The sequence below is a fragment of the Adelges cooleyi genome, unplaced genomic scaffold (assembly GCF_023614345.1).
Source record: "Adelges cooleyi isolate 19-005CV unplaced genomic scaffold, UGA_ACOO_1.1 ACOO_flye_CR_arks_rails_tigmint_CR_PRNA_795, whole genome shotgun sequence".
NCBI classification, from domain to species: Eukaryota; Metazoa; Arthropoda; class Insecta; order Hemiptera; family Adelgidae; genus Adelges; species Adelges cooleyi.
The window spans coordinates 80,666-92,783 of record NW_026096508.1 but is presented as its reverse complement, the minus strand read 5'-3'; the positions used below and the strand labels follow the sequence as shown (position 1 = coordinate 92,783).

Genomic DNA, 12,118 nt, shown 5'->3' with positions numbered 1-12,118 from the left:
TAGTGCACATTTTTAAATGAGCACAAAATGATGAAATCTAATCGAAGTAGCACCAACTATGCTAACCTTTATGTCTAGGTACATAACTTGTTGAAAATAACATCACACTAAACTAGTATAAGGTAAAAGTGGGTCATATTTTCGTAATAGGGTTTAATAAAAGCTGTTAATTAATTGTCAAGTTCGAAATATTGCACAATGTACATGAACATAAAATATGTGTTTTATTATAATATAATAAATTACAATATATTTTACAACATGATTAATTTGTTTCAAAGATATTCGATTATAGAACTATTAATAATCGAACATTTCAAAATAAATGAACAACAGATTTAAGATGTCCAAGATAAATTAGCTTTCTTCGTCAATATTTTTGGTACCATAGTTCAATTGTGCAAACAAAATTAAATGAAACAAAGTAATAAGTAGCGAACAACATACCACTTAAAGACATCCAGCCTAAAAACGAAAAAACAATTTATTATTGTTTTGAGAACTTTTAGCAGTAAAACTTTTTTAATAGTGAATATGTAAGAAACTAATAGCCTTAAATATAACATTTTTTACACGGTTTTAAAACTGTTAAGAGGGATACTATACTTATTCCAGTAGATAAATATTAACACATCTCATGTATTCCTGGCGGTTTGAACTTCGACGAAAACCACGGAAACAAAAGAAGGATAATGATTAGAAAAAGAACTAACTTAATTGTATATAGAAAATTAATAATTAAATTTTCAAAATATAAAAAAGAAAGTGCACCCTAGGTAACTCTACAGTTTATACTAGGACCAAAGATTCTGCACGTGTATTTTAAATACACATGTAGGACAAGGTTCGTGTAGTTCGAATTGACGTTTAAAAGTTCGTGTAATTAATATACTTGTAGGACCCTAGATTCCACTAACTTGACCCAATGGCTATAATACTATATCTTATTGTTAGTCACAACCATTAATTAAAGAGTAGTATTACGTAAATAAGAGTTCTTATTAAAACTTACAGTTTTAAGAATACTTGTAGTTGCAGGTACACGTGTACTTATAATTACATGAACTTCTACACGTCAATTCAAACTACACGTGTTACAGGTGTAATCGATAGCTCTCGTATACTTTACCTGAACGCTTTTTATCGTCAGCTATAATACAACAAATTATACATAATAGTTAATCTTTGCTAACTTTAAATTGACATAATAGTATTTAAAAACAAAAAAAATTAAACGAGTTAAATAGGAATTATGTTTTATAAGATTTTTTAGTACTTTAGTACAGCTTTTACATAAAAAAATTAAACACCGTTTGAATTTTTTAGACTTATCTGGTCTAGTATACTGTATTACTTTTATCTCTATAATGTTTAAAAAAAAATTTAAATATTAATTTTTAAATACCTAAAAGTAAACTATATGCTTTTTTAAATTTCCATATTTCTATTTTTTTTTTTAGAAAATATATTTTTAACAATATATTGTTAAAAATATATTATTATTTCTCTATTTATATATCTATATATATATATATATATAGAGAGAGAGAAATATGTGGAATTCCAATTAACTAATACTATTATGAAAAAGTGTATAAGCTAACTTTAAGTGATTGTAAAAAACCTTTTATTATCTGTTGTATGATACTGTTTTCACAATGTAGATTTATATTTGTTCTTCTAATGAGTTAAATTTTTTTTGCAAATACATCTTGAAATATATGTGACAAGCAATTTGATAATTATTAATATTTCTCGTCTAAACTTTAGGTAGTCAAATTTCCATTATTGCGACAATAATTGTAGTCAGGACTAATACTGGATGCTTATTTAGAAATATAAACATTTTCAAAATATTGTATGCATATATTTTAAGATATATTTGAAAATAAGTTTAATTCTTTATATATAGACATATTATTCTACATTGTATAAAAAAAGGTATAATTACCCTGTTTCCTTTGTAACTCCGCCATTTCTTTTAGTGTTAGTATTTTTGGGAGATCACCTTTTCATTATAAAATAATATCATTATTTTTATCAAATATTTTGCATACATATGAAAATTATACAGATAATTCAGTATGGGGAAGACCCTTTTTTCTAAAATAATTCTAATTTTTAGTTTTTAGTTTTTCATTACTAAAACAACAATTACTAAAATTAGAAGCAAATGTGTTAAAAAAATATTGAAATGTATATAACATACATTATTTAACAAATGTTTTTCAAACTATATAGCAACAATAATATTAAAGTATGACGCAAATGGCAATGTTATTTGGGAAATAATAGAACGGTTATACCTCTAAAAAAACACGTGAGCGGATAAAACATTTTAATAGCAATAAACAATTTTGGTTAGCGTTGCATAAAACCATTTTCCAATACTTCAAATATTCCTGATATTTTTCGAAAACAATGGGTAGACTATATTAAATATATTATTATTATTTCTAGTTTGACTGTGTTATTAAAAAATTGGTCCTACTAAAAGTATAAAATTATAAACTCAATTTGCTGACTTAACTCGAATAAAAATCAATTATTTTACAAAAGAAACTAATTTTTAACATTTATCTTTTTGTTCAAAATACTATAAAAAATGATTAAAAAAAAGATTAAAGGAAAAAACTAAAAATATGATCATTTAATTATATAAAAAGGTTCAAAATAAACGAACAAAAATTGATTTACTGATTCTTTTCGTCGGAACAGACACATAAAGTAAGTATCAAAAAATTCCGGGGAGGTGTGCTCCATAAGTTTATTCGTATTTGGCATTTTGGCCCTTGTAATAGTATAATACCACGTGAAATTACCCGGCTTCTTTTGTGACTCCATCAAATTGTTTTTACCTAACCAACAAAAAAAAAATTATAGTTTAACAGCAAAGAAATGACATAATTTTTTATAGCAGTATAATAGTTGATTAGATGTCCTTTTTTACACGTATTAATATTTTGCTGGCTGTAGCTTTTCATTATAAAATAAATAAATCTTTTTTTTTAATCAAATATTTTGTTTACTTTTGGTACCGTGTAAATACTCCAAAAACCAACCAATAAATGTAATCTGTAATGGTACTGTTATCTACTTTTAGGTGTATATTATTTATTACTACACGGTCATATTATACAATGGACGTACAAGTTAAATAGAAAACTTGTATACAATTGCATGTAAAATGTATAGAATTATATCATTTATAAACATACTTGGATATGGTCGACCCTGTGTGACTAAATAAAAATAATAAAATAAGGTTTTCATATAAACTCATACTCGTTTACATAATTTTGAAATAAAAATAATTTTTCTATGGCGTTAACTCCTTTCAACATAATTTGTCATTTAATTAGAATTTAGAAGCCATAAAATTATAGTTATTATAGTATTGAACCTAAGAATGTATGTAAACAAAAAATACAAATAAGAATTACCCATTATAATGAAAACTATTATAAAAATAGTAGATTTCTGCATAATGTTTTAATTAACTTTTGTTATTCTGAAACACACTTCTACGATAGACGATGAAAACTACAATACACAATATAAAAATGTACAGAAAAAAATATAAATGAACATAATATATATTATTTAGCTAGTTTATTCATACAACATAACAGGAACAGTTATATTAAAGTTTGATGCAAAAGGCAATGTTATTTGTAAAAAAACATAACGATACATGTTTCCAAAAAACCTGTGAGCAGAAGCAAATACGTTAGTAAAAAAGAATTTCGGTAAAAAATAAAATGCCTAATATTTAAAATATTCCAAAGAAATATATAAATATCACAAGTATTTATTATAATTGTTTTATAAAATTGCTTGCATCTAATGTCAAACTGTCATTTGAGAGTAACTAAGAACTGTAGGTAGAATAACACTGAGAAGAAATCGTGATACAAGGATACTTAAATCATTCACATTAATCTCGTAAAAACCAGCAACAAAAATATTAACCTAACATACTACCTACAATGAGTCACTTTTTCAAATTTTAATATACAAAAACAAAACAATGTACGCTTTATACAATATTTAATACAAATTATATTTCAATATTCTTTTCTACATTTCCTTACTTTAATATTATGCAATAAAACAATTTAACAATTATTTTTCACACATATTTTTATTTTAATAATGGTATTTGATACAACAATTGAGATTTATTTTTATTGTAAAAACTTCTCAATATTTATCAAAACTTTTCAACTCATATTAGACGAAATATATATCAGACACATTTATATAACATACATTACAGCTTAAACCATAATATTTACAAATTAGCCTTTGTACAATATTTCAGTATTATTTCCTGTGTATTACTATAAATCATCAGTATTTTATGTCAAGCCGCAAACCATAATCTCTTTCATTTTGGACCAAGTAAGAATTGGACCCACCTTCTTTCAACCTCATAATATACAATCTGGAGACCCCCAAGGCTCGGTTCTGGTCCTACCTTGTTCAACATTCACTGCTACAACATACCAATCCCTCCAAACTCCCAGCTGACAGGGTTTGCGAATCACACAACAGTAATAACCCAAAGCAACTTCCTAGAATCTTCAATCCAAAATTTTCAAACAGCTCTAAATACAGCGACCAACTGGTTCAAAACGTGGAAACTAAACCTGAATCCAACAAAAAGCGCAGCAAAAATATTTTCCCTTAAACGATACAAAGATCCCCAACCCATTCACATTGATAATCAACCAATACAATGGAACAATAAAGATGACTCTGTCAAGTAGCTTGAGTGTTTTTAGACGAAAAACTGACATGGAAAATTCATATAAACAAAAAACTTACCCAAGGCTAAGCAAGAATGAACACACTTTACCCCTTAGTTAACTTTTTATCAACCCTCCAAATGAAATCGTCCATCTTACTGTACACATCAATAATACTACCAAAATCAACAAAATTCAAATCCTTCAAAATAAATTTTTGATAATATGTCTAAAAGCCCCATGGTTTATGAGAAATAGACAAATACACAACGATACGGTAATCCTTCCTATACAAGACTGGAAAAAAATCAAATTGAAAAACTTTCACGCAAATCTCAATACTGTGGTTTTTAACCCGTGTTAGTTAAACTATTAAATATAAAAAGAGGTTGATTATAATAATACAAAGAATAATAGTATATTAAAATAATTGCACACGGTTAACCAACAAATAATAATAAAGTTTTACATGAAAAAAAGGTACGCAACGGTACAGAATAAAAATACAAGTAAGAGTAAAGAAAATATTACAAAGAAATACCGGTCATGTGTATATTATCATTGATCGCGGTACGTCATGAATATAGCGACGAAATGTGGTTTTGTTATCAACTTCATACAGGTAGCGCGGTAGCTGATGATATTATACAATAAGTCCGCCACAGTACTCCCCTCCTAGTGGACTTCACGACAGGAACCTCCTAGGAAAGCGAATGACTCGTCCTGACCGGGATGTCTTCTAAAGCCTAACTGATGCTGCATCCGACTCTGGTTGTTGCACCACTAGAGCTTGGTCTGACTGGACGATGTTGTTGGCTTGGTACTCCTCTTCTACGGTCGGATTAACTAGGAAGCATGGCTTAATCCGATCAATAGTAACGTTTACTAAATTCTTGCCAGCTTGAATTTTGAAAACTTTATTATCCCTTTCCATGACCTTAAAAGGTCCGTCGTATGGTGGCTCTAGCGATTTAATAAGATTGTCTTTTTGGAGGAAGACGTGCGTACACTCCTTGAGTTCTGGATGGATGAATACATTTCTCTTCGAATGATTTGACGTGGGAACGGGTCGTAACTCCCGCATATCGTCCTTCAGCTTTCCAACGAACGTAACTGGATCGACATATTTTCTGTTAGTGTGCAGGAAATCACCTGGGAGTCGTAGAGTGGCTCCATAGACCATCTCTGCTGGTGTTACGCCCAAGTCTTCTTTAATGCTCGCTCGAAAACCTAACAGAATTAAAGGAAGGACTTTTACCCAACGTTCCGTTTCGTGTGCCCTAATTGCAGCTTTTAAGGGCCGGTGTAGGCGTTCAACTAATCCATTTGCGGCCGGATGGTACGCCGTCGTACGAATCCGTTTGGCGCCTAAAGCTGCAGCAAATTTGTTGAATGCTGTAGACTCAAATTGTCCGCCTTGATCGGTGGTAACGTAGTCTGGGGCGCCGTGACGTGCAATCCATCCAGCGAAGAGCGCTTGAATAACAGTTTCCGTTTTAATGTCGGGTATTGGAAAGGCACCCGGCCACCGGGAAAAACGGTCTACTACTGTTAAGCAGTACGTATTGCCCTTTGACATAACGAGTGGTCCGACCAAGTCAATATTCAAATGAGAAAAACGTGTACTTGGCAAAGGAAAGGTGCCTACCGGGCTCATTGTATGGCGATGTACTTTCGATTTTTGGCATGCCATACAAAAAACTTACCCAAGGCTAAGCAAGAATGAACACACTTTACCCCTTAGTTAACTTTATATCAACCCTCCAAATGAAATCGTCCATCTTACTGTACACATCAATAATACTACCAAAATCAACAAAATTCAAATCCTTCAAAATAAATTTTTGATAATATGTCTAAAAGCCCCATGGTTTATGAGGAATAGACAAATACACAACGATACAGTAATCCTTCTTATACAAGACTGGAAAAAAAACCAATTGAAAAACTTTCACGCAAATCTCAACACATCCGATGGCGCACGTTTCTACAACCTGGGAAACAAAACGAAAAATCGGCGTTTAAAACCACGTCTACCGCAAGATCTTCTTCTATCAGACTCAAGTGAAGATAAAGATCAACTTTAAATTACTACTAAAATAACCTATTAACTAATATCAACATGAAAACATCATAATCACAATATCATAAATTAATTGTATTTAGTAACTTAATTTGTAATATGTAATTAGAGCGTAAGAAAACTTGTAATAGCATGTAATATGCTGAAACATTTTAATTTTAATAAATAAAATAAATTTAAAAAATCATTAGTAGTTTATGTCGAGCCGCAAAGACGTAGAAAATAAAATTTGGGTAGCAATTTGTAATATATAGATATCAAATGCATTTATCATAATTATTTTATTCAACTGAATGCATAGAATAATACATTATAATGATAAATACTATTAGAACATCACATTAATTTTTTTTTATATAGCTTTTATTAATAAAAAATATTTGGCTCAACTTCACATTTTTTGTTAAATAAAACTAAAAGCATATTTACTGAGCAAGCCCTTTCCTATTCTACTTACGTCCAATTCACTACGCAATCTATATTTACTCATCAAGAATATTCCAAATATATAATATTCCATCTCAGATCACAAACAAATTGTTGTAATATTATTAACAAAATATAAAAAATTATTTTTTTAAAAATTCTACTCACTTCCAATTACTATTAATTAATTATTATATATTTTTACCAGAGTTACGTCTCATAACGCAGCTAGTATATACATTATATATTTACTGGTTTACTGGTTTTGCATATGACATTACATTATACTTACAATTAGTAGAGTGATTTCACAATTAGAGTTACACATTTATTAAGTTTGACACGTTAAACGTATGTATATATATAACTAAAATGTAATAATAAAACAAAACAAAAACATCACCGCATTATATAAAACCGTTGACCAGACCTCTACTGCGCTTTTTCAATACATAAGAATAATAATGGTTTAATTAAACAGTTTTTTTTATTGCGGTTTAATTCACACAATAAAAATATACTTATGAGTGAAATAAGTATATTTTTATTGTGGTTAGGGTTTATTTATAGTTGTATAAAAACTACTTGTTTTAACAATTTAACATCTACAACAATAGTTTATTTAAATGATTGATGGTATCGTAGTGTGAATTATCTGATTTTGGCTTTATATTTGAAATGTTTTCAAAGGGTACTTACCAACTTTAAAACTATCTTAAATTATTTAATTTTTTTTTTATAATTTTTTTAGCTTTACAGTTTTGATCTACTAAATTATTAGACTTTTAAAATAATTTAATATTATTTTATTACACCGGATCGTACTAAAATCACAGTGTGAATGTGTTATACAAATTATTTATCGAAATAAGGGAAAAACAGTTAGGTACTGAATTATTCACACAGTTACTTGTTGGTCATATATAAATGACAAACAATATACGTATTACCAAAATCAACATGTTTTAACGCATATGTTACAATTGTGGTGTAAAAAATAAAATTCATCTTAATTTCACGTACAGAATTTAAATAATTACAAATTTTTTTCACAACATACGACCAAATACAAAAACAAATTATGTATTGGTACCGTTCCCGCTGTTGGTGTTAACACCTTTTCGTCGTTTACCCTTGGGTTATTCAAATATACGCAAAACTCATGTGGTATTTAACACCAAATCACGCACAGCAATTTTATGTATTACATTTAACATTTACCAAAAACTTTTTCCAATTTAACCCCCCCCCCCCCCCAAAGCACATACCAAACAAAATGATGACTGATTGCTAGACTTGCTGATAAAACAATTGTGTGTACAAAATGTATACAAAATAATCGAATAAAAGGTAAAAAGTCCGAACAGTGGGGTCCGGACATAGTAGGGACGGGAGGGACTATCTTTTATTAAAATGATTATAATTTTTAGTTTTTATTTTTATAAACATTAACAATTATATAATATGGAAACGTTTGTATCGATAAACATTTAAATAGATATAATATACATTATATAATAAATGTTATTCAAACTATACAGCAAAGGTGTTATTAATATATGACGCAAAATGGCAATGTTATTTTGAAAATAATAGAACATTCATATATCTAAAAAACCACGTGTGCGGATAAAATATTTTCGTTAGCAATAATCAAATTTGGTTAGCGTTGCGTAAAATTATTTTCCAATATTATAAATATTTCTGATATTTTTCGAACACAACAAGTCAAAATGTTAAATATATTATTAAACCTATAATTTAAGGGGATTATGTAACTCTCCAAAATAAACAAATTTGGTCCAACTAAAACTATGGTTAACTATGGCACAATATATATATATATATATTTAAATTTGAAATTGTTAACGGGTGGAATGGTAGATTTGTAAGCTTTATGTAAACTGTATTAGTTATTTACTATTTTGTTATTGAAATTGCGTGTATCGATTCATAAACTTTTATATTTTCGCCGAACCTTCGAGCTTAAATCATATAAATAAACTTAAAACCGAGTGTTAAAAAATAATATGTCACATTTAAAGCGCCTCGTCCAATCACAATTATTATATCTTAATTTGATCCATCGATTTATCTAGACAATCTTCTTCGAGATTATGAAAAATGTTGTTACAGGCTATAACGATATATTCACATTGTACTTAAACAAAGCTACAATTATAAAATCGGGTGCAAAAATAGTAACCAAGTTTGAAAACTTACACTAAAGCAAAACAATACATTTTAAATTTGCCAGATAGAAGAAGTTTATTATGAATCCTTGAAATATATGTTTTTTGTTTAGTAATAGTTTACACAATTTAATTTTCTACATTTATATTTATTTTAAACTGTATATTTCTGCGAAATTGGATTGTTGTCATTAAATTCTTTCTATCAAAAAAAAAAAAAAATTTTTATTAATCCATAGCTTAAATAGAATAAGTTCGTATAATGTTACAAAAAAACAATGTAAACTAATTGTGTTTTGTATTTACAAAAAGTCTCTAAGGAATGATATTTTATAGTATAAGAACTATATATGTATGTAATAATCTATGTAACGATTAGATTAGTTTACCTTATGATTAATGATAAGGACAATCTCGACAATGGCGAAAGTTATGTAATGGGAAATTGCTAATCACACATTCATTCGCAGCATGTTCTAAACACAATACAAAAATATTATTATAATAAATATTACATATGACAATGAATAACAAAATATATTATTTTAATATATAATGACAATAATAGTAATATAATTAAATTGGTAATATCAGAGAATAAGTTTTATTACAGCAGACAGCGATGTAACGTTTTAACGACGTTATCAAAACGTGGTCAAGGAATTCCCTTAACTTAACTGATACGTAAATAAGAAATGCTCGGAAACGCAAACGTATTTTTAGGGCTAACAGAACTGGATTTTCGAATTTCAATCATCACACACGCATGGATTGTGTAAATTTAACAGAATTTGCATAACTTTGTTAACCTTTATGCCCCAGTCCATAAGTTATTGATGATACCATCACACTAACCCAGTTCAAAGTAAAGGTCTGTCATAATTTTGAAACAAAGTTCTGTTAAAAGCTGTTAATTTTTGTCAAGTTCGTCGTGTTTTAAAAAAATATAATACAGCAACATTAAATTTTTTCAAAAAATTCGAACATTTCAAAACAAACAAACAAAAGTTTTAAGACGTCCAAGAAAAATAAGCTTTTGTCGTCAACATTTTTGGTACCATAGTTTAATTGCACAAACAAAAATCAATGAATCAAATATATATATTTTTTGTAAAAACATACCATCTTCTGATAAAACTTCACTCCCTAAAAAAGAAAAAAAACATTTCATATTTATTTAAGAAATATCAACAATAAAACATTTTTAATAGTGAATATGTTAGGAAATAATAGCTTTATATGTGACATGTTTTACACGATTTTAAAACAGTTAAGCGGGATACTATTCTAATTTCTGTAGAAGATTATTAACACATCTCATGTAATGATGGTGGTTTCAACTTATAGTGTTAGAGAAAGAGTTCGTTGAAAATCACATGGGGGAAAAAGACAATGATAAGAAAAATAATTGACTTAATGGTATACAGAATTAATGTTAACAACTTAATTTGGTCTCTCTCAGGAAGTTCTAAACACGATACAAAACGTTATTATATTAACTGATATTATATATGAAAATGATTAACAAAATATTATATTTTAAAATATAATGACTATCATAATAATAAAATTCAAACAGTAGTATTAGTAGAGGACAAGTTTCATTACGATGGACCACAGTTGTCAAGAAATTCTCTTCAAAGAAGAGAGAATCACCAAATTAATAAGGACAACTATTTTAATTAAAAAAATTATTTTTAAAAATATGTAATGAACTTAGCCTTAGACTGTAGTATACTTACCTACAAAACATGTACAAGGTCCTTTGTTTGATTCTTTTATGCGCGGAGGACGCGCTAAAATACAAAAAAAACGATTTTATTTTTTTGAGGACTTTTAACATTAAAACCTTTTTAATAAAAAAAGAACTAAGTTAATTGTATACAGAAAATTAATTATTACATTTTACAAAAATAATAAAGAAAGTGCACATTAGGTAACTATGCTACATCTACTGTCTATACTATACCTTTCAAGATCATTACCTTTATTGCACAATATACATGAACATAAAATATGTGATATATAATAATATAATTTATATTAAAGTATATAAAAAAAGGGTACGACATTATCCAGACGCGGTCAAGGAATTTCCTTGGAAGAAAATAATAAATTCCATAATATGAAAAAGGGACATTTGCTAATTCGACTAACGCAATCGTCTATACAAAGCAAACGAAAACTGTGTTTTCGAATTTCAAGTAACTATTACCTTTGGAAGTGCTCGGTACGTCAGTGGTTTCTGTTGTCTTAGGCATTCCACATCCCAAGGTTTCGACAAATCCGCAAGCTTTTAAGCAAATAAAGTATAAGGTATTTAAAAAAATAACGAAGATTATAAATTAAATTAATTAGTGCATATTTGTAAATGAGCACAAAATGATGATATCTAATCGAAGTCGCACAACTATGCTAACCTTTATGCCTAGGTACATAACTTGTTGAAAATAACATCACACTAATCTAGTTAAAAGTAAAAGTGGGTCACATTTTCGAAACAGGGTTTATTAAAAGCTGCTAATTAATTGTCAAGATTGAAATATTGCACAATATACATGAACATAAAATATATGATATATAATAATATAATTTATATTAAAGTATATAAAAAAGGGTACGACATTATCAAGACGCGGTCAAGGAATTTCCTTGGAAGAAAATAA

General features: G+C 28.1%; 1 protein-coding gene across 1 annotated transcript in view; it reads right to left on the bottom strand.

Moving 5' to 3' along the window:
• LOC126845507 (uncharacterized) overlaps positions 1 to 11,726 on the bottom strand; it is a 43,726-nt gene extending 32,000 nt beyond the window's left edge. Inside the window, exon 1 of the mRNA XM_050584161.1 lies at positions 11,668 to 11,726. Coding sequence (XP_050440118.1) covers positions 11,668 to 11,713 — 46 coding nt within the window. The 5' untranslated portion in view covers positions 11,714 to 11,726. The remainder of the gene's footprint in view (positions 1 to 11,667) is intronic.
• Positions 11,727 to 12,118: the final 392 nt, after the last annotated feature.